The following is a 23,336-nucleotide window of genomic DNA, read 5'->3' on the forward strand; positions in this document are numbered from 1 at the left end:
AAACCCATAGACACAGAAAACCAATCACTGATGGCCATGGGCACAGGGGAGGGGCCATGAGGGACTGCTCAATGGGAACAGGGTCTCTGTTTTTGGTGATGACAATGTTCTGAGGTATGTAGATACTGGTGATGGCTGAATAGAATTGTGAAAGTACATTTGTTGTTGTTAAGTGCCATCGAGTTGGTTCCAACTCATAGCAACCCTACAGGACAGACTAGAACTGCCCCATCCGGTTTCCAAGGAGTGGCTGGTGGATTTCAACAGCAGACCTTTTGATTAGCAGCCAAGCTCTTAACCACTATGCCGCTAGGGCATACATAAAGACACTATATTATACACATTTAAACTATTAAAACAAAACTTTATTAAATGAGAAATCTACCAGTTAAAATAGTATAAACTATAATGTGAGCTGGAAAAAGACTACAAATAAACCACAGAAATACTGAATCAGGCAAGGGTGAGAAAGGATCTCGTTCTGAGGCCAACACTCCCTGGCTTGGTTGAGGAGCTGCTGTGAGAGAGGTGGGACAACTGGCTCAGCCTCTGGTGCCTGGGCCAGAGCTGGAGATGCCAGACCTGGGGCTGCATCAAGCTCCCGTGTTCCTTGAGGCAGAGGGTCCACATCAGCTGGTGGTCTGGGAGCTGTTTCTGGAGATGACCTGGGATAAGAATCCAGCTTCTCTGCAAGCTCTGGGTGTGATGCCTGGGTCACAGCTGGAGATGGAATACCTGGGGCTACATCGAGCCCTGGTGTTGGTGCAGGAGCATGGTTGGCATCACCAGGTGGTCTGGGATCCGGTTCTGGAGGTGGCCCAGGACGAGAACACAGCTTTCCAGCAGCTTGCAGACTACTGGCTGATGTTGGTCCTTCTTCTGCACCAACGATGGGTCTCAATGTAGCTCCGGGTCCTCTGTCTCCGTCTCTGGCCCAGGCGGTAGGCGAAGAGCTTGCTGGAAAGCCAGCTTCTTACCCTGGGCCACTTCCTGAACAGGCTCTCAGACAACAGGCTGATGTGGAACCTACTCCTGCACCAACACCAGGGCTTCATGTAGCCCCAGGTCCTTCATCTCCAGCTCTGACAAAGAGCCTGGTGCCTGGGTCGGAGCTGGATTTGGAGGACCCGGGGATGTGTTGATCTCTGGTGTTGTTGCAGGGCCAGGATGGATGTCAGCCAGTGGTCCTGGAGTCAGTTCTGGAGGTGGCCCAGGGTAAGAACCTGGCTTTCCAGCAGTCTTCTGGTTCGGTGCCTCAGCCAGATGTGGAGATGGAGGGTCTGGGGCTGCATTGAGGCCCAGTGTTGGTGCAGGACAAGGACCAACGTCAGCCAGCGGCCTGGGAGTTGGTTCTAGAGGTGGCCCATGTTCCGATGCCAGGCCTCCAGCAGGCTCTTCTCTTAGCGCCAGTGCCGGAACTGGTGATGAAATAGCCAGTGGTCTACAGAGCTCCTACGTTAGTGGGGAAGCTGGCTTCACACCTGCAGGTGGTCACGGAGCCGTTCTGGAGGTGGTCGTCAACAGGAAGCCAGCCCTCTAGTCAGCTCTCTATTTGGTGCCAGGGATGGAGCTGTTGATGGACCTCTTTATGGAGAACCTAGTGTTCTATCCTGCTCCGGTGTTGGCTCAGGAGCAGGATCTACCTGACCAGGTAGTACAGTAGACAGTTGTGGAGGTGACCCAGGAAGAGACTCAGCCCCTCCGGCAGGCTCTCCGCCTAATGACAGAGCTGGTGGTGGAGGACCTGGTGTCCTATCCAGCTCCGGTGTTGGTTCAGGAGCAGGATCTACCTGACCAGGTAGTACAGCAGACAGTTGTGGAGGTGGCCCAGGAGGAGACTCAACCCCTCTGGCAGGCTCTCTGTCTGGTGTTGGTGCTGGTGCTGGAGGACTTGATGCACTACCGAGCTCCAGTACAGGTGTCAGAACAACGTCTGCCTGAGGAGGTGGTCCTGGGGTTTCTTCTGGAGGTAGCCATGCACCGCGAGCTTTTTCTAGTGCTGACATTGGACGTGCAAGAAGAGAAATGTTTACCAACATGACTGCCTTTCCTCTCACCTTTCCAACAAAGGAAAACATCCCACTGCTATGAAGAGAAGCCCAAGTTTTCTACCCTAGAAGTCTTCCCAGAATTTGGTCCACAGGAGGAGGGTCTGAGGTCACTCTGAGCTCTGGTCCAATCTGCGCCTCTGGGGGTCCTCCCTGTGGGACCCGCCCCTTGTCCCCCTCGCAAGCTCACATGCAGGCGTGCCCAGTCCTCCTCACCCGCTATTGCGGCCTTAATGGGCTCCTGGTGACCCAGGATGGCACAGAGTGCATAAGCGCAATATTTCAATTCCGACTGGGGCATGTTCTTCAGCACGTACTCCACCAGGAGATCCAGGCAGGGGAAGTTGGGGGGCTGGTTAAAGTCATTGGAGTACTCGTATAACCACATTTTCAGGATGAAAGACATGGCTCTGGGGATGAGTGGTGAAGAACAGGGTCAGAGGCCTAGCCTTTCCCACCACACTGCCCTCCAGGGCACCCGTGCAAGGGCCCGGGACCCTCTGTCTGCCCTGTTCTTGCAAAGGCCAGCCCCATCCTGCACCCCACCCTCTGGCTGTCTTGGCAGTGGGAGACCTGGTCACTGTTCAGGGGGCTAGCACAGAGCCTCAGTCTCAGGGAGCAGCCCACCAATGATCTGACCAACTCTCCCTCCTCAGAAGGCCTGACTTACGTCCCTTTCTGTCTCTTGGCCCCCTCCCCAATGGACAGTAAACCTCCGAGGGCAGAGAGGTTGTGTCTGAATGTTCACCTCACAGCCTGGCACACAGTAGTGCTCCAGGAATATCTGAGGCTGAGGACAGACTGTGTGTATCCTCAGTCTGCCTGCCCAGGCCCTCGCGCCACTCCACCTAGAGGGTGGGCACCAGCGTGCTGCCTGGTTCTCTGCATGCACATGAGGGTCTCCTCTCCCATGGTCACTGTTCTCCCAGGGACAGGGACCCCATATGCAACTGAGTCCACATGACAGGGGTGCAGGATTCAGGAGCTGGTTTCTCCCCACCTCCTGGCCTGGTCCCGGGATGGGGAGGAGACAACCAGAAATGGAGGGGATTGTCAGGGGGAAGGGTTCCTTCAGGGGACACTCTGAGCCCCCAGCCTCCCCTCTGCTCCCCAGGACTCCAGGGCTCCAACTCAGATCTGTGTGAACCGCTTTCCTCCTGCAGGGGGCAACGCTGAACTCATCCCTCCAGGGGGAACTAGATGTGTGGGACCCAGGGTGTGACCAGCCCCAATCCAGACACACCCCCTACCCCCACCCTTCTGTGGAGGCAGCAGTCCCTCCTTCTCCATCCAAAGTCCGCTCACTCTATCAGGTCCTCCTGGGTTCCGCCATCCGGGACAGGATAGGGGGAGTCGCGTCCATACCTAGAGGAGACATGGGGCATTATATCTAATGCACTGTGGCCACTACCTGCTTCCAACATCTGGTGTTCCTGTGTGAGTCCCCAACTAGAATGGAGGCCCAGGAGGGCAGGGCTTCCTGTCTGCTTTGTTCATTGAACAGTGCTAAGTGCCTAGGACAGTGTCTGCAGCACTAGGGGACCCATAGATGATTGTTGAATGAATGAACCCAACCAGCACCTTCCCTGATATCTGAGGGTCCTGGGCCCCTCTGCCCACCCCCAGGGCATACTGTTCTACCTACACCAAGGACAAGGACCCACTAGACGCATCTCAACCCCCTTTACAAATGGGAAATAGGTTTGCTCAAGGGCACACGGTCAGTGAGGCCTGAGGCAGCAGCTTCTTCATGGAGGAGAGGAAAACATCAAATGTGAACATCCAGCCCCTCCAGCAGCCTTTTCCACAGAGCTGGGCTCCAGGTACACACTTCCCATGGTTTGTCCCATGTGGTCCCGACAGGTGCTCTAGCAGGTTGATCCTTTATCACACCCTTTTCAGAAGAGCAAACTGAGGCAGAGAGGTGAGTGACTTTTCCCAGACTCACAGCTGGTACGTGGCTGAGTTCCCACTGGGCTGTGGAGGGTAGGGTGCTCACCTTTGGAACAACAGTTCCAGAACCTGCTGGGTGGTGGCGTAGGTTCTATATGTTTCCAGGAACTTGTTGACAAAAGATGTTTCACCTTCCATGAAGGCAGGCACCAGTCGCTCCACCTCCTGCTCCAGTGAGAGTGGCTGGACAGTCTCCACCTCACAGGCCTCCTCCATGTACTGGTCCAACCCACAAAGACACTGGGGTGGGACAGAGAAGGGACATACCATCAGAGGCAGCCCCGTGGGCCACCAGGAGGGCAGGGTCCAGGACCTCTGTGACCAGTGGCAGGAGGTGGGACAAGAGTGCCCCAGCAGAACACAGTAGATTAGGTGGGTCAGTGTGTGAGGACACACGTGAGGCTCCTGCAGCCCTATTGTGGGTCTGTGGATGAGGACACACAGAAGGCTCCTGCAGCCCTGCTGAAAGGGCAGAGAAGGAATCAGTCCAGGGCCAGCAGCAGTGAGAGGCTCAATTACCATGGGAAACCTCCTCCCGTCTGGAATGTTCTGCGGCAGAGTCAGGGCACAGCTTCTGACCTAAAGGGGTCAAGGTGATGTGTTCCTCGACATTGGAGTTTGTAGAAAAAGGTATATCATAACCTGAGCCCCGTGCTTTAGGGTAAAAGAAGCCTGCTAAGCCTGAGGGTGTGTGAGGCTGGGAGAAGGTGTGGAAGAACAGTCCAGCTGACTGCTGCCCGGGGCCCTGGGCCGAGAGTTAAACTCTGAAACAGGAGCAACCTGCAGAAAGATGCCGGGGCTGATGTGCAGTGCAAACAGCATAAAAGACTCATTTCTGATATTCCTGCACCTGGCCAGGGCAGGGAGAACAGTGGGGGCAGGGAAGGAAGGATGGTGGCAGATTCTTCTGGGAGGGGACTGGAGCCCCTTGAGAGGGAAAGCCCTGGGAGGGAGATAGGGATCTCTGGGGCAGGGCCTGGGTCCTGGGCTCCCTCTAGTCCCTCTCAGGACCCCACACCCCGCACTCACACAGAATCTGCACCAGCCCTTCCTGGTCCCTTTCTTGGGGTCGGTGTATTCGATGGTGCCATCTTCTTTCCCCTTACAGATCTCCTTCTGGGGGTTCTGCAGAGACAGAGCCCAGCAGTGACCCGGGAGGCATCAATGTCCCCTCCCAGCCATCTCCTTCCCTCTCTGCCCCTTTAGGCCTTTGTGCCCCCTGGGCCTCAGAGGAGCTCCCAGTTCTCTGTCTACACCACGTGCTGGGCAGGTCAGCCTGGGGCTGCACCATCCAGCCCCGTCCAAGTTCACTGACCGGAGATAGAAATGGCAACCTCTGAGTATTGCAGCAGGATCTGGTAGGAGCTGGGCTGGCACAGGGTTAGCAGTGAGCGGTCAATGCGGGAAGCTAGGACTGCAGGGTGCCTGGCCCACACAGGGCGAGCTGGAGCTCAGAGAAGGCCCCCGTGAGAGTACCAACTCAGTTTGTGACCCCCTGACCATCCCTCCCTAAAGCCCTGGTGTGAAGTGAGGCCCCCGGGTAGGAGCTTAGGTTGCACATCCTATGTGATCAGGGGGTTGGGGCAGGAACGTGAAGTGGGTCTCCACCTTTGCCACGCCAGGCCCTAGTCTCCGAGGCACCCAATCTGATGGACCAGGCCACTCGCCATCCCATTCCAGGTCAGTCCAAGGCTTATGAACCCAGTGATGGTGAGGGGCTATGGGGACGGAGCTAGGAGCCCTCAGTGAGTGCCAGTCCTGAGGCAGCAGAAGCACCATTTTCATCTTCCTCCTCCTCACCTTTCCCCTCCCAAATCTCCCCAGATCACGTGACCCCCTCCTTCTCTGACCCAACCCTCTTCCCTCCCATTTGGATCCTGCCTCTTCCAACAACTTTCTGCTTCATCAGTTCTGCCCTCATTTCCTCGCTGCCTCCATTGCCAGGGACCCCACGGGGACAAGGGCTGGCATGGCCTGGGGGCTGGTGTGACCTGGGGGAGGGGTGTAGGGCTGTCCAGGTGGGATCACAGTGGTGGCCTGGTCTGAATTGGCAGCCCTGGGCCGCCCTGTGTTACCTTTAGGGTCTTTTCAGTAAATGGCAGGATCTTTCTAGAGCGGGAACTGAAAGCATGCCTCAGCCTTTGAGAAAGGGTCAAACTGCTGGATTTCTTAAATTCTGGGGTAATCGAAGAAGGCAGACAACGGGAAAACATGTTTCCAGCTCCAGCGTCTCCACTCAAGTGAGCTGGTAGGTGCTATCTCTAGAATGTGGGTGCCTGGTTACCAGGGTTCCAAGTTCTATGTACTCCATTACCAAGGAAGTGAGGTCATATCCTGGGTCCCCTGACCTGGGCCTGATCTCCGATAAAACCTCTCCCAAGTCCCTTCTGGACTGTTGAATGCCCACCTCTCCCCTTGCCATCTCCATAACTGTACGTAGTGACACCAACACAGTCCCCCACAGAACCTAGGGCAGGCCTGGGTGAGCCAAGGCCCCAGCTTTGAGCAGACAGAGCGGGGTTCAGACACTGCTTGTCCTTCTTAACCTGTTTGTGATCCTGGACAAGTCTTTGTGCTTCTCAGAGCCTCCTCAGTCTCCCCATCACACAATGGGGATCATCCTAGCATCTTCTTCCTAGGGAAGTCAGCAGGTGTATGTGAGATACCACCCATGAACCCATGGGCTGGTGTCACACGTAGCCAACACACAAATTCAGAGATGGGAGAATTTCAAGCAGGGGTGGGAAGCAGCATGGAGGATACCTCAAAACAGGGCTGGGTTCTGGTGGTGTGAGCTTGGGAAAGTCACTTCCATGTCTGCACCAGAAGGGTTTGGAATTAAATAAACATCAGATATTGCTACCCTCTGTCTGGCATAAAACCCTCCAATAACTTCCATTATTTAGAATCTGACCCAGTGTCTCATCTCGGACTAGGGGATGGGCAGCCTGCACAATGGCCCCCAGCTATCCCGCCTGCTGGCCGCCACATCCTGCGTGACCCCTTTCCCTAGTGTGAACTGGAGTCACGGACTTGCTTCTCAAGAATGTTGTTGTTTGGTGCCGTCGAGTGATTTCTACTCACAGTCACCCCATTTGGGCAATGTCTCCCGGCTCTCTCTTATGCTCCCTCTCGCTCTGTCATCGCCCCCCACCCTGCACACCCCAGGAAGGAGCTGTGGTGTACGACCTGCCCTATGAGGCTGACATGAGAATGACCCAAGGCCCTAATCAACAGGCACAGAGGAACTGAGGCCCCCAGTCCAACAGCTCACAAGGTCCTGCCCACAACTCAGAGTGAGCAGGGAGCGGATCCTCCCCAGTCGAGCCTCCGTTGAGACCGCAGCCCCAGCCTTGTGAGAGATCTTGGGGCAGAGTCATCAACTAAGACATGCCTCGTTCCTGGTCCACAGATACTGTGAGATCATCAGTGTGTCCTGTTGTGAGTCATGAGGTCTGGGGTGATGGTGTCACAGGGCAAGAGACAGCTCCTTCAGCCCCCCAGGTCCTGGGACCTGGACCTGCCCTCCTCCTGCCTCCCTCCTCTCCTCCCCAGTTCCCTCCAGCCACACTGGCTGCTTTCCAACCCCCTCTCTAGACAAACTCACATCTGCCTCCCAGTCCCTGTACCAGCTGTGCCTTCTCCCTGGCACATTGTCCCCCAATTCGTGCAGGGCAGGCCCCTCCTGTCACTCTGGTCACACATAAGTGTCACCTCAGTGAGGGCTCTGGACCCCCACCCAGTGACCCCAGCCCTCTCTCGCTGGCTGCAGGCTGCTTTATTTTCTCTATGGAATATGCTCTTTTCTCTCTCATGTATTTGTCTTCATGCTCTTGTCCCTCTCCCCTCCACTGTGCGCTCTTGGGGCAGGAACCACGTGGGTGGTTTTCAGCTCCCACCCAGGACCTAACACAGACAGGCCCACAGTGAGAGCTTGAGCGCCATTGCTGAGTGAATAAATGGCGGGATCTGATTCACTCCGTGCCTCTGACCAGCTAGGACTGGGGCGTGGATGGTAACATTAGGAGGTGTAACTCTGACACAGGTGAACAGCCAGAATGACCGTGGGGTGACTGTCCCCTGGTCCAGCTGCTCCAGCAAAGCCCAGAGGGCACCACTGACTGAGGAGTCTGCCACCCTCTGGTGGTCAGCATTAGCACTCAGCCCCAGGCAGGTCAACTCACCACAAAGGCACGCCTGTGTTCAAGCTCCTGGAAGCAGTAGCTCTCCTGGGTCCCAGGGGGAGAAAGAGCAGGGTCTGCAGATCCGTGGGTGGTGTTGGGGACCTCAGGAGACTCTCTAGCCCCCTCTTTGCCCCCACAGGCCCTGGGGTGTCCAGCTCACTCACGAGGCATCCTTCCCACATTCAGGTAAAGACCCCACTTCCTCAGGAGGACCCCTGAGGCTCCACCAAGGACCGGTCCTGACCCTGGACCTGGCCTCACGGTCCATGGCTCTGCCCCGCCCTGCCCGACCCCAGGCCCCTGCTCCCACACCCCAACACTCTTGCTGGGTGAAAATTCTATTCCAGGAAGTAGAAAGCATTTTCCTAGGACCTCAGAGCACAGTGGGTCATGGACAGAGAACCAAGGTCAGCAGAAACTGTTCTTAGCCTTGGGACCCTGGGGGACACCCACTCCAAGCACCCCAACTTACAGAGGAGGAAACAGAGGCTTTCTTTCCTGTAGCCCCCTCCACTCTAGGAGGAGCCCATCCTAGCTCCAGAGGCCCAGAGCAGTGACTGCAGGGCCAGGCCTTGTCCTCTCTGGGTCGCCCTGGGGATGGCTGGGCCTGGCAGGTCCCTGGGAACCTTGGGGTCCCCCTCCCTTTATTTGGGCAGCCCCCCACCCTTGCTATGGGCGGTGGGCATGTTGGTAGGAACCTGGAGGCCACTGTCCCAAAACAGAACTGCCTCCACCCTCTCTCTAACCTCCCTGCTGTCCTCTCCTCCTCTGACCCCACCTGCACGGCCCCACCTGTGAAGTCAGTGTGTGTGTGTGTGCGTGCATGCGTGCACCAATGCTTATGTGGGTGTGGTGAGAGGGAAACAGCCCCACAAGGGAAGAGGGTGATCAGGGTTCCCCACATCTTAGGGCTTTCATTCCCAAAGCACATCCCATGAGAGAAGCTGAGCCCTGGCCGAGGGGACCAGAAACTTCCTCATCCTCTGGACTCTGCCCACTTCTGTGTCCTGAGCCGTCCCTGCCTTTCTCTTGGTCTCAGTTTCCCAATTGTGCACTGAGGGTCTGGACGGGGAACTGTTTCAGTGATTGCTCACGAGGATGCGGGGCCAGGACCCCCACACTGGGGTGAGCAGCTTGGGGACGACTACAGCATGGGACCTCCTTAGCGTAACAGATGTGGGTGGACACTGCCCAGGGCAGCCAGGCCGATGTCCACAGCTCTGTGCTAACAGTGCCTGCAGGGTCTGGGGCAGTGTGTGTAGAGTGACCTGCCTCCAGTGCGTGTCCACACAAATTGACCTGCTCATGGGGGGTCCCATGTGGGCCCACCACTAACTCTACCAGCTCTGTGCCTCCCACCCCCATGGGATCTGTGTCCTGGGACCATCCCCCCTCCTACACAGGAGGGCCACAGGGCACTGGGCCGGGTGGGCCTGGAGAGCCTGGGGACTTTGGAGACACCAAGTATCCCCACCACCCGTGTCTGCTCTCTGGAGTGGCACCAGGAGCCCCACCCATGTTATTCCCCACCTCCTGCCTGGGTCTCACCTCTCAGTCCCCCTGAGCCCCTCCATGGACCAGGACTAGGCCCCAAAGTGCTCCTGGGGTGACGCTGTCATTGTCACAGGCCAACTGGATCAGCTGGGTCTCAGGATCACCTCCAGTCCTGGGCCACAGGGAGGGCAGGGTGCTGAGAGCCTGGGTGGGGTACCGCGTGGGGCAGGGTCCAGGAGCAGAGTCTATGCTCCTGTGAGAGGCCCTCCCCCCACTCCCATCCAGGCCCTGACTGCTCTCAGAGGTGTGAGCAAACAGCCCCTCCTCCAGGAAGTTGCCCTGGATTCCACCCCCATCTCCACCTCCAGTGAGGCAGGTCTCCCTGCCTCTGTGCATCAGCTCTCCCCATAATTCTAAGAGGAAGGCTCCTGCCCAGGGAGGGGGTCCCTTTCCCACCCCACTCCCTCAAACAGCACCAAATCTGGGCACGTTTCTTCTCTTTTGGAAGTTGATCATTCCCCCTGGGGAGCCGACCCCATGTTCCTCAGAGAAGGTCCCTTGGGCCATGACCAGCCCCCACCCCTCTCTTTCTGCCCTACCACGGGGTCCCACCAGGGGGCAGAGCACATGCACACACCTGGACTTGAATAGAGGTGAGGGTCTGGGTGCCAGGGCAGCGGGACCTGGGGCAGAGACTCAGGAAACTTGTAGATCAACCCTCCCTGCCATCACGTGGAGGGACTGAGGCCTTGGGCAGGAAGGCACTGAAGGGCACTCACATGGTCCCTGACATTTACTCCTCAGTAGACAAACACGTCCAACCAGTACCCACGGTGTTCTATTTCTCCCTGTCTCTCTTTTTCTCTGTCCCTCTCTCTGTCTCCCTGCCTGTCTCTCTGTGTCTCTCTTTCTATCTCTATCTCTGCTTGTTCCTCTTTCCTTGTCTCTTTCTCTTCTCTGACTAAACACACACGCACACACAAATACACACACACTTCTCCATGCATCATCCACTTTCCAAGCCCAAACCACGGCATCAGCCTTAACGTCTCCTCTTCCCTCATCCCTAACACTCACGGCACTAATGGGCTCCTTGGCTTTGCCTCTACCCATCCCTTCTCTCCACTCTCGTCCTCATCACCATCTACCGCCTGGACCACGGAGCACAGCAGTCCCTAGGCTGTTCCTCACAATGGTTCTCTAGTAGGACTCCATTGCTGGGCTCTGGACTGTTCCACCCTGAAGCTTCTAAACACTGAAACCAGGTCAAGTTACACTCCCACCTAAAACATCCCAGCAGCTCCCATTTTACCCCTACTACCATCATCATCAGACAATGTTCCGCTGCTATTCATAAGGTTTTCACTGGCTAATGCTTTTCAGAAGTAGACTGCTGGTAGTCTGGAATCTCACCTGAAACCTGTCCTCCATGGATGACCCTGCTGGTATCTGAATACCGGTGGCATAGCTTCCAGCATCACAACAACACGCAAGCCCCCACAGTATGACAAACTGACAGACATGTGGGGATACTGATTGGTTTAAAGTCAGGAAAGGTGTGCATCAGGGTTGTATTCTTTCACCATACCTATTCAATCTGTCTGCTGAGCAAATTATACGAGAAGCTGGACTATAGGAAGAAGAACGGGGCATCAGGATTGGAGGAAGACTCATTAACAGCCTGCGTTATGTAGATGACACAACCTTGGTTGCTGAAAGTGAAGAGGACTTGAAGCACTTAGTAACGAAGATCAAAGACCACAGCCTTCAGTATGGATTACATCTCAACATAAAGAAAACAAAAATCCTCACAACTGGACCAATGAGCAACATCATGATAAATGGAGAAAAGATTGAAGTTGTCAAGGATTTCATTTTACTTGGATCCACAACCAACAGCCATGGAAGCAGCAGTCAAGAAATCAAAAGAGGCATTGCATTGGGTAAATCTGCTGCAAAGGACCTCTTCAAAGTGTTGAAGAGAAAAGATGTCACCCTGAAGACTAAGTGCGCCTGACCCAAGCCATGGTATTTTCAATCGTATCACATGCATGTGAGAGCTGAACAATGAATAAGGAAGACGGAAGAAGAGTTGACGCCTTTGAATTGTGGTGTTGGAGAAGAATATTGAATATACTGTGGACTGCCAAAAGAACGAACAAATCTGTCTTAGAAGAAGTACAGCCAGAATGCTCCTTAGAGGCAAGGATGGCGAGACTGCATCTTACATACTTTGGACATGTTGTCAGGAGGGATCAGTCCCTGGAGAAGGACATCATGCTTGGCAGAGTACAGGGTCAGTGAAAAGACGAAGGGAAGACCCTCAACGAGGTGGATTGACACAGTGTCTACAACGATAAGCTCAAGCATAACAACGATTGAAAGGATGGCTCAGGACCGGGCAGTGTTTCGTTCTGTTGTGCGTAGTGTTGCTATGAGTCGGAACCGACTCAACAGCACCTAACAACAACAACAACACCATCATCAGAGAGAGATTCCTCCCTAACCTACTGCAGTCTCTGTGTCCTGAGGAAACTCCTTCCCTTCTCTGGGCCTCTTTTTAGCCTCCATAAAATGAACTGTGACTCAGGGCTGTTGTGTGTGTGTGCGAGGGGGTGGCAAGTAGCTTCCACCACTTCACCTGCTATTCTTGGATGGGTAGATCGGGCTCCATCCAGACTTCAAGACTTGTGTTGCGGTGTCCTGCCCGTGAAGAACACAGTGAATACATTTCTATACAGGATCTCCTCCGCAGCTTCACCCTGGAATCCCTTTTCTTTTTTAAATCCACCCCAAGAAACCACTCCATAAGTGGTGATAACTTAGTGCCCTGAAACTAAATGTGTGTGTGTGTACATGTGTGTGTCTGTGTGTGCAAGAATCCTTGCATCCTTAAGAGGGGCTTCTAAAATATACTTAAAGTTAGAAAAATTGTTCAAATCATGGTTGAAAAGGGCATGACAGTAAACACATCATTAAAAACATAGAGATTCGTGAACATGCTCTGGACACTAACAGTGATGGTTCTGTCTCCTAAGCTAACATCCGAGGTAAAATATTCTCGTGGCGCAAGGTGGACGACGAATAAGAGTGGATGCAAATCCATAATTCAAAAGCCTTCTGTTTAGCGGGCTGCTCGTACATTTCAGCCAGGACTCCTCAGGGGTATGACGTCTCACATATTTAGTTTGAAGTGGTGGAAGCTACTTGCCACCCCCTCGCACACACACACAACATTCCTGAGCCCCAGTTCATTTTATGGAGGCTAAAAAGAGGCCCAGAGGAGGGAAGGACTTCCCTCACATGTGGGCCAAATGCCCAGAGAAGGACCAGGAGCAACCTAGCGCTGCCATTTCTTTGTGTTCACTGGAGGCAGAATGGTTTGAAGTGTCTTCCCTGTGTGCTTTCCTGCAAGAATGTTTCACCCTGGTGTCCACTGGGTGGGGGCCGTCTAGGTAAACTTGAGAGAGAGATCTGTCCGTCTGCAGAGCCAGGCTCCCAGCAACCACCCAGCACTGCAGTGCCCAGGACATGCTCCACAGGCTTGGCGAGGAGTCCCTGCTGACCCTCTTGAGGTGTGGGACCCCCATGCCGTCTGGGCTTCTCATTAGCACCACACGTGACACGTGGCCGTCAGATGTGACTGAGGGAGGACTCACATTGACACATTTTACAGATGTTGTAATAGTTTCTTCCCTCACCTCAGTGGACTGTCTTGGCGCCCAGGCACTGATCCCACTGTGGAGACCCCTCGTCCATCTCCATCCAGGGTACAGCTGCTTTTCCTTCCTCCTGCCCGTGGGAAGCTCCTCCCCTAAGTTTCCCTCCTTCCCTGCCCTAGTCTCACAGGGCGTCTCCTTGCCCTTCTCCAGAGAGCCATCATCTACCTCCCTGAGGCGGGGAAGGAGGTAGCCTGACTACGAAAAGCCAGAACTCCCTTAAGCAGCAGAGGGAGGTCTTGTCTCTGTCACCCAAAGCCCCCTGTCTTGGTTGGGTCGCCACATTCCAAGCCAGCCAATTGACAACCTCTTGATGTGGCTACTAAGATCCACTCAGTCTCCAGACCCCACGATGACCTGGAATAGCTTTTCTCCTTTCACATGGGAGGGCCAAATGGACTTTAAGGAAGAAGACCACGTAAAGTAAACTGGGGCCTCGTTTATGTGCACGTGCCTGGTAGCAGCACCCTCCTATTTCTACCTGGGAGCCCTACAATCCTGAGTTCCAGAACCAGCTCCTCAACCAGCACTGAAGCTCCCCACCTCAGTCTCTTCAGTAGGTTAGAGAGGAATCTCTCTCTGATGATGTTAGGTGTTGTTGAGTCGGTTCCGACCCATAGTGACCCTGTGCACAACAGAACGAAACACTGCCCGGTCCTGTGCCATGCTTACAATCCTTGTTATGCTTGAGCTCATTTTTGCAGCCACTGTGTCAATCCACCTCATTGAGGGTCTTCCTCTTTTCCGCTGACCCTGTACTCTGCCAAGCATGATGTCCTTCTCCAGGGACTGATCCCTCCTGACAACATGTCCAAAGTATGTAAGACGCAGTCTCGCCATCCTTGCCTCTAAGGAGCATTCTGGCTGTACTTCTTCTAAGACAGATTTGTTCATTCTCTTGGCAGCCCATAGTATATTCAATATTCTTCGCCAACACCACAATTCAAAGGCATCAATTCCTCTTCATTCCTCCTTATTCATTGTCCAGCTTTCACATGCATATGATGTGATAGAAAACACCATGGCTTGGGTCAGGCGCACCTTAGTCTTCAAGGTGACATATTTGCTTTTCAACACTTTAAGGAGGTCCTTTGCAGCAGATTTACCCAATGCAATGCCTCTTTTGATTTCTTGACTGCTGCTTCCGTGGCTGTTGGTTGTGGATCCAAGTAAAATGAAATCCTTGACAACTTCAATCTTTTCTCCATTTATCATGATGTTGCTCATTGGTCCGGTTGTGAGGATTTTTGTTTCCCTTACGTTGAGGTGCAATCCATACTGAAGGCTGTGGTCTTTGATCTTCGTTACTAAGTGCTTCAAGTCCTCTTCACTTTCAGCAACCAAGGTTGTGTCATCTACATAACGCAGGTTGTTAATGAGTCTTCCACCAATCCTGATGCCCCGTTCTTCTTCATATAGTCCAGCTTCTCGGATTATTTGCTCAGCACAGCATACAGATTGAATAGGTATGGCGAAAGAACACAACCCTGGAACACACCTTTCCTGACTTTAAACCAATCAGTATCCCCTTGTTCTGTCCGAACACCTGCCTCTTTATCTATGTAAAGATTCCTCATGAGCACAACTAAGTGCTCTGGAATTTGCATTCTTCACAATGTTATCCATAGTTTGTTATGATCCACACAGTCGAATGCCTTTGCATAGTCAATAAAACACAGGTAGACATCCTTCTGGTATTCTCTGCTTTCAGCCAGAATCCATCTGACATCAGCAATGATATCCCTGGTTCCACGTCCTCTTCTGAAACCAGCCTGAATTTCTGGCAGTTCCCTGTCGATATACTGCTGCAGCTGTTTTTGAATGATCTTCAGCAAAATTTTGCTTGCGTGTGATATTAATAATATTGTTCTATAATTTCTGCATTCGGTTGGATCACCTTTCTTGGGAATAGGCATAAATATGGATCTCTTCCAGTCAGTTGGCCAGGAAGCTGTCTTCCATATTTCTTGGCATAGATGAGTGAGTACCTCCAGCGCTGAATCTGTTTGTTGAAACATCTCGATTGATATTCTGTCATGTGAGTGGTTCTCAAAATGGGATCCCCAGGCCAGCAGCACCAGCATACTCAGAATATCTGCTCAGGCTGAGGAACCACTGGGCTAGACTAGCTGGGGTTTGTGGGCGCCTATTAGGACTCGAGCTTCCCATGTGGTGCAGGTGGTGCCCACTGACTCATATTCTGTGGGGTGGCAAGTATGAGTGCTGCCATTTGGGCCAGGCCTGGGCCAATCCACTGATCCGGACTCACTCATTTCATGCACTCAAACACCCTTACTGAGCAAAGATTAATAAGACACGGTCCTTGCCATGGAGCCTGAGTGAACCCCAAAACTTGCCCTGAGGTAACCTTTAAACCTTAAACCAAATATCCCCTGAAGTCTTCTTTAGACCAAGCAATAAAAATAGTTTAGCTTAACTTGTAAAGAATGTCTACCTTGAGCACCGTGCTTTTTTAAGATCTGCCTATAGGGGGCCAAATGGACAACAGAAACTTGAAAGATTAGATAGGAAGCATAGGGACAGTGAGTCTACGTTAATGGGAGAGGAACAATTTGGAAAAGGAGGGTGAGAAAGGTTACACAACTTGAAGAATATAATCAATGTCGCTGAATTGTACGTGTAGAAATTGTATCCTCTGCTGTGCATTTTCTCGACTGAAACTGGAAGAACTAGGTGGTGCCTGGGTACCACCAAAGACCACCCTGACAGGGGACACAACAGAGAGTCCCAGAAGGAGCGGGAGAAAAGGGTGGAGCAGAATTCAAATTCACGTAAAAAGACCAGACTTAATGGTCTGACCGAGACTGGAGGAACCCCCAAGCTATGGTTCCCAAATGCCCTGCTCACCCAGGACTGAAACCATCCCCGAAGCCCACTCTCAAACATTAGACAGGACTATAAAACAAAAAATAGTACACATGAGGAGTGTGCTTCTTTGTTCAATCAGATACATGAGACCAAATGGGCAGCTCCTGTCAGGAGGCAGGATGAGCAGGCAGGGTCAGGAACTGGCTGAATGGACACAGGGAACTCTGGGTGGAAAGGGGGAGTGTGCTGTCACATTGTGGGGACTGCAACTAATGTCACAAAACAATATGTGTATAAATTTTTGTATGAGAAAAATAATTAAATTTTTAGAAAAGACACAGTCCTTGACCTGGGAGCTGGCAGTCCACAGGGGCAGGTGGTCCCAGCACCTTCAGCCTCGGCTTTCTAGTCCCTCCACATCATCTGCCCACACTTCCCTGCCTTTCCTTCTGTGACAATTCCAACCACATCTGAATTCTCTTCGTCCCGGCAGCACACACTGACTGCCTCCCACAAGCCGGACCCTCTGCCCCTCAGCAACAGTCCAGCGATGGTGGAGACCAGGGCCCAGGGAGGCAGCTCCGGAGACAGGCATTTCAGTGCAGGGCTGAGATTCCCAGAGGGGACAGAGGGGGGACCCGCAAGCAGGCCAGAGTGTCAGGGAAGCTGCTGGACAAAATTGCACGTGAAGGGCCAGGAGGAGGAGCAGAGCCCTAGGGGGACGGACCGGTGCAGCATGTAAAAAAAAAAAAAAAATGTAAAGGAAGGACCAAATAACACAGAGTGGCTGGAACTCAGGTGGGCAGAGGCACGGAAGGACGTTGGAGAGAACAGGTGAAGACAGGCCGCAGGACGAAGCATTTGGACTTCATCCTGAGCCTCGGGAGGGGAGTGGCCACTGTTGTGGAAGAAGAAAAGCTGAGCGTGTCCTCCTCCTTCCCACCTGGCAGCTCCCGGGCCCTCTTCCTCTTCTTTCAACCAGGGCTCTGTCCCCACGGGCCATGGGCCTGGGCCTGCTGGGCCCCCACCCCCATGGTGTCTGGTGGGCATTGCAGGGCCCAGGAAGGCCAGGGAGGCTCTCCTGGCACAGGCGTTGCAGGGTCCCACTGCTCCCCCTCTGGGCCCAGGGTGGCCCCGGCCAAGCCCAAGACCCTCCAAGACCACGACGCCCGGCAGCGGTGCCTGAGGTGGCCACCAGAGGGTGCATGGGAGCCGTAGTCCTGGCAGAGGAGGTGGGTGTGAGGGGCGTGGCTGGGCACCGCCTGGTCCCCCCCATACACTCATCCCCTGGTGTCAGGAGCCATGGCGGGGAGCACAGTGGTCCGCGGGGCAGCCCGGAGGAGGGCCTTGGAACCAAGAGTTCTTTAGGCAGCCAAGGGAGACAGTGGTGTGGGAAACTGAGGCAACCCATGGCAGTGTGAGTGCTCTGGGGAACTCGGTTTAAAGACACAGCTCTAATCCAACTTCTTTCAGTGGGAGGCCTGAGGGACAGGAGGACTGACCAGCATTGGCCCCTCTCTGCCAGGTCCTCAGTGAGACCCCAGCTCTCCAGGGGCGGCCCCCACCCCTGCATTCCCAGACCTTCTAGGCACCCCGGCCCAACAATCACCACCCAGCGGTGGTGGGCGCAGGGTCCGTGTGTCCCCTGCCCAGCCTCAGCCAGCCCTCCCTGCACCCAGAGCTCACCCCTGACCAGCTTCCCAGAAGGCTCAGCCACGCTGTCCCTGCTCACTGAGAGTGCAGGTCACTTCAGGGAGCCTCAGTGCTGGGGGTGGGAGGGAGCCTGTGAAGTACAAGTGAACACAAGCTTAATTAATTATTACATTAAAATGCGCCCATTCGGGGGCCGCAAACAGGAAAGTATTAATCTCCTGCTTCCTTCCAATGACAAGCACATTTCCCTAAATCCCCCACTGCTGGTTTCACCCGTGATGGTCTCGCTGCGCCGCCATTCCCATCAAGTCACAGCTCATGAATATTCAGGCATCGCAATTTGCTTTTAAAAAGGACAGGCCTATTATTTCATTTTTAAGTTTGCTGTCATGAATAGTAATTTTCCAGCCCCTAAAATAATGGAACTGCAGTGGCTGTTTTGGTCAGCCAGGCGGACGGGGAGCTGGAAACTCGACTCCATGGAGCAGGTCCCTGCCCTGGAGGGGACAGTTGCCAGCCTTCCTGACACTTGTGCTTGGCACTCAGTCAGCCCAGGGAGATGGCTGCTGGGTGAGCAGTGAATGGTGGGTGTCTCCATTGCCCTGCCCATCCTCTCAGCACTTCACAGTTTACAAGCACGGTTACAACATTGTCACCATCTGTGACTGAGGCAACATGGTGGGAAACACTAGCTGGGAGTCAGATGGTGCCAAGTTCGAACACTGACGCTGCCGTTTGTTCGCTGTGTGATCTTACGAAAATTGCTTAACCTCTCTGAGCCCACACTTCCTCATCTTCAAAATGGGAGTACCAAGCTGGGATTTGACGCCAGGCTTGTCCAATGCCAGAGCTTGTGTTCTTGTGCCCTGCTCTAGTTTCCAGGCGGACTCCCTGGGTGGTGCAAATAGCTAAAGTACTGGGCGGCTAACTGAAAGGTTGGAGGTTTGAGTCCTCCCAGAGACATCTCAGAAGAAGGGCCGAGATCTACTTCCAAAAAATCAGCCACTGAAAACCCTGTGGAACACAGTTCTACTCTGACACACATGGGCTCCCCATGAGTCACAGTCAGACTTGACTCAGTGGCAACTGGTACTAGCTCGTCTGGGGAGGCAAAGGCACTGGGCCCCAGCACACGGAGTTCAGGTGCGTTAGATGGGGCAGAAATGAGGCCCCCAGAGCTGGCGGGGGGGAGGAGTGGTGTCCCTGGAGCCTGCCCAGCGCCAGCTCTATCTTTAACGCAATGACAGGCTTTTCCAAGTGTCTGACTAACCATGGCAATTCACTAAACACGTATGAAGTGGGAGGTCAGGTTCACATCACCCGCCATGATGGTTTCCGTGGGAAGGGCTCGGGCCGAGCCTCCCTAAAATGCCTCCTTTTCAGGATCAGGTGACCTTCAGAGGCGGGGCCGCTCTGCAACTGCCCGTCCTTCCCCCTGGGCACTTGGTGCCATCTCCATCAGAGACTTCCCAGCCTCCAGCCTGTCATTGGTGGGACCTCCCTGGCTGAAACCCCAGTGACTCCTACCCCGCCCCCCCAGGATGGAGTGCGCTCCTCAGCCTGGTCTCCAGGCCAGCTACCAGGGAGGCTGGAGTGTTAGTCACCCGGGGATGCTGTGATGGAAACACCACAAGTGAGTGGCTTTAGGGAACAGAAACTTATTTTCCCACAGCTTTGGAGGCTAGATATCTGAATTCAGGGCGTGGCTTTAGAGCGTGGTCCTTCCTCGTCCATTTCAGCCTCTGGTAGCCGCCGGCAATCCTTGAGGCTCCTGGGCTTGTAGGCAATCCTGGCTGGGCTGTCATCAGAAGACATCTGTCCCCTGCCCCACTATCTCTGCGTCTGATCTGCTCTTTCTGTAACTCAGAAGTGACTAGGTTTAGCGCTCACTCTACTCCAGCATGACCTGACCAACATGACAAAAAAGACCAATTCCTAATAGGGCCACATCAACAGGCACAAAGGTTACTTTTCCAACACGTGTTTTGGGGGCTGCCCTGTGCTTTCCCACCCTCCACACCCTTGCAGCCCCACCCCGGGCTTTCACAGATGGCCCCATGTCAGTTCTCTTGTGCGGCTATCACAGGAGCACCACAAGTGGGCGGCTTCAACAAACAGAAACCTATTCTCTCACAGTCTAGGAGGCTAGAAGTCCGATTTCAGGGCACCAGCTCCAGGGGAAGGCTTTCTCTCTCTGTCAGCTCTGGGCAAGGTCCTTGTCATCAATCTTCCCATGGTCTAGGAGCTTCTCAGCACAGGGACCCTGGGTCCAAAGGACATGGTCCACTCCTGGTTCTTCTTTAGTGGTGGTATGAGTTCCCTCTCCTCTCTGCTCACTTCTCTCTTTTATATCTCAAAAGAGATTGACTCAAGATATAATCTAATCCTGTAGGTTGAGTCTTGCCTCATTAACATAACTGCCTCTAATCCTGCCTCATTAACATCATAACCTATAACTGGTTGCTATTGAGTTTATTCCAACTCATAGCGACCCTGTAGGGAAGAGTAGAACTGACTCACGGGGCTTCCAAGGAGCAGCTGGTAGGTTTGAACTGCCAACCTTTGGATTAGCAGCCTGAGCTCTTAACCACTGTGCCACTAGGGCTCGAATTAACATAATAGAGGTTAGGATTTACAACACATAGGATAATCACATCAGATCACAAAGTGAAAGACAACCACACAATACTGGGAATCATGGCCTAGCCAGTTGACACACATGTTGGGGGGACACACTCCAATCTATAACACCCCCTTGCTCCTGAGACTCAGCTCAAGCACCCTCTGCAGCAAGGCCCCTACCAGGCTCAAACCACGGGTCCCTCTGTGGGCTTCCCACATGCAGGTCCTTCCGGGATGGTAGCGTGGACCAGCCTATCTCCTCTCCTGCTTACTTCTGCCCCAACTGCCCTTGAACGCAGGCCCAGTCGCCGTTCCTTCCTGCATCCCCAGTCTTAGACACTGGGAGAGCTGTCAGCAGCTAAGGGTGCTTGTTGCTTGTTGAATAAATGGACGAATGAACAGGAGAACTCATACCGCGGAGGGGCCCTTGACATGGGATCACCCTGAAGATAATATTGTGACCTGATGTGAAAAATCCTGTGTTGTAAATCCTGGGTATTCACTAAGTGTCACCCGCCGAGAGATCATTCACGGTGAGTGATGTTTTCATTTGGCGGATACCACCACACCCCTCCCTTCCAGAGCAATTAGACAGACTTCATAAAGAAACAGGCTTTGTCTTTCGGGGCAGCAGCGCCTCCTGCTGGAGACCTCAGCACCGCCAGGCAGGGCCAAAAGCTTGCTGCCAGAGCCAACCTCAACCAGCAGCCGCTGAGGACCCCGACTCATGGCAACCCCACGTGTGTCAGAGGAGAACTCCGCCCCATAGAGTCTCCAACAGCTGATTTTTCAGAAGTAGACCACCAGGCTTTTTTTCTGAGGTGCCTCTGGGTGGACTCGAACGGCCAACCCTTCAGTGAGCAGCCGAGCGTGTTCACCTTTGACCAGCCGGAGACTTCAGGGGGGCCCTCGTTTATGAGATGGGGTACCCGCGTGCTCCAAAAACACTCCCCTTAGTTCCCCATATAGAACACAGCCAGCGTGGGCAGGCAGTGCACACGTGAGGCGTCTGTCCCCACGGTGAAGACAACTGGATCAGGACGGGAGGAGCTTTACTGCCACCGACATCTTCGGCCATCCTTGGGCAGCTTGTCTCAGAGAAACTCAGCCACCAGAGCTTCCCGAGGCTCCTTTCCTGAAAATGCACTTTCTGGCAGTTCCCTGTCGATACGCTGCTGCGGCCGCTTCTGAATGATCTTCAGCAAATTTTGCTTGCGGGTGATATTAATGATATTGTTTGATAATTTCTGCATTCAGTTGGATCACCTTGCTTTGCAAGGGGCACATATATGGATCTCTTCCAGTTGGTTGGCCCGGAAGCTCTCTTCCAAATTTCTTGGCATAGATGAGTGAGCACCTCCAGAACTGCATCCGTTTGTTGAAATATCTCAATTGGTATTTCATCAAATCCTGGAGCCTTGTTTTCCACCAATGCCTTCAGAGCAGCTCGGACTTCTTCCTTCAGTGCCATCGGTTCCTGACCGTATGTTACTTCCTGAAACTGTTGAATAACTGCCAATTCTTTTTGGTACAATGACTCTGTGTATTCCTTCCACCTTCTTTTGATGCTTTCGATGTTGTTTATTATTTTCCCCATAGAATCCTTCAGTATTGCAAACCAAGGCATGAAATTTTCTTCAGTTCTTTCATCTTGAGAAATGCTGAGTGTGTTCTCCTCTTTTGGTTTTCCATCTCCAGGATTTCGCACATGTCATCAGAATACTTTGTCGTTTCAAGCCACCATTTGAAATCTTTTGTTCAGCTCTTTTGCTTCATCGTTTCTTCCTTTTGGTTTAGCTACTGGACATTCAACAGCAAGTTTCAGAGTCTCCTCTGACATCCATCTTGGTCTTTTCTTTCTTTCTTGTCTTTTCAATGACCTCTTGCTTTCTCCATGTATGATGTCTTTGATGTCATTCCACAACTTGTCTGGTCTTCGGTCACTAGTGTTCACTGCATCAAATCTATTCTTGAGATGGTCTCTAAATTCAGGTGGGATATACTCGAGGTTCTACTTTGGCTCTCATGGACTTGTTCTACTTTTCCTCAGTTTCAACTTGAACTTGCATATGAGCAATTGATGGTCTGTTCTGCAGTCGGCCGCGGGCCTTGTTCCGACTGACGATATTGAGCTTTTCCATCATCTCTTTCCACAGATGTAGTCTATTTGATTCCTGTGTGTTCCATCTGGCCAGGTCCATGTGTATAGTCGCTGTTTATGTTGGTGAAAGAAGGTATGGGCAATGAAGAAGTCGTTAGTCTTGCAAAATTCAATCATGCAATCTCTGCCATCATTTCTATCACCAACTCCGTATCTTCCAGCTACTGATCCTTCTTGTTTGTTTCCAGATTTCACATTCCAATTGCCAGTAATTATCAGTGCACCCTGATTGCATGTTCGATCAACTTCAGACTGCAGAAGTTGGTGAAAATTTCAATGTCTTCCTCTTTGGCCTTAGTGGGTGGTGTGTAAATTTGAATAATAGTCGTATTAACTGGTCTTCTTTGTAGGTGTATGGATATTACCCTGTCACTGACAATGATGTACTTCAGGATAGATCTTGAAATATTCTTTTTGATGATGAATGCAATACCATTCCTCTTCAAGTTGTCATTCCCAGCATAGTAGACCATGTGATAAAACCAAAAAACCAAACCTGTTGCTGTCAAGTTGATTCTCACTCATAGCAACCCTATAGGACAGAGTAGAACAGCCCCATAGAGTTTCCAAGGAGTGCCTGGCAGATTCAAACTGCCAACCTTTGGGTTAGCAGCCGTAGCTCTTAACCACTACACCACCAGGGTTTCCTGACTATATGATGATCAAATTCAAA

General features: G+C 53.0%; 1 protein-coding gene across 1 annotated transcript in view; it reads right to left on the reverse strand.

Moving 5' to 3' along the window:
- Window positions 1-419: 419 nt before the first annotated feature.
- The window catches only part of LOC126083128 (ral guanine nucleotide dissociation stimulator-like), a 30,582-nt gene continuing 7,665 nt past the window's right edge, over window positions 420-23,336 (reverse strand). The window contains exons 2-7 of the mRNA XM_049896519.1: window positions 8,186-8,327; window positions 5,031-5,126; window positions 4,048-4,241; window positions 3,354-3,413; window positions 2,265-2,458; window positions 420-1,999 (exon numbers count right to left, since the gene is read on the reverse strand). Of these exons, the coding sequence (XP_049752476.1) occupies window positions 1,587-1,999; window positions 2,265-2,458; window positions 3,354-3,413; window positions 4,048-4,241; window positions 5,031-5,126; window positions 8,186-8,327 (1,099 nt within the window). The 3' untranslated portion in view covers window positions 420-1,586. The remainder of the gene's footprint in view (window positions 2,000-2,264; window positions 2,459-3,353; window positions 3,414-4,047; window positions 4,242-5,030; window positions 5,127-8,185; window positions 8,328-23,336) is intronic.

Source organism: Elephas maximus, chromosome 9 (genome assembly GCF_024166365.1).
Source record: "Elephas maximus indicus isolate mEleMax1 chromosome 9, mEleMax1 primary haplotype, whole genome shotgun sequence".
NCBI classification, from domain to species: Eukaryota; Metazoa; Chordata; class Mammalia; order Proboscidea; family Elephantidae; genus Elephas; species Elephas maximus.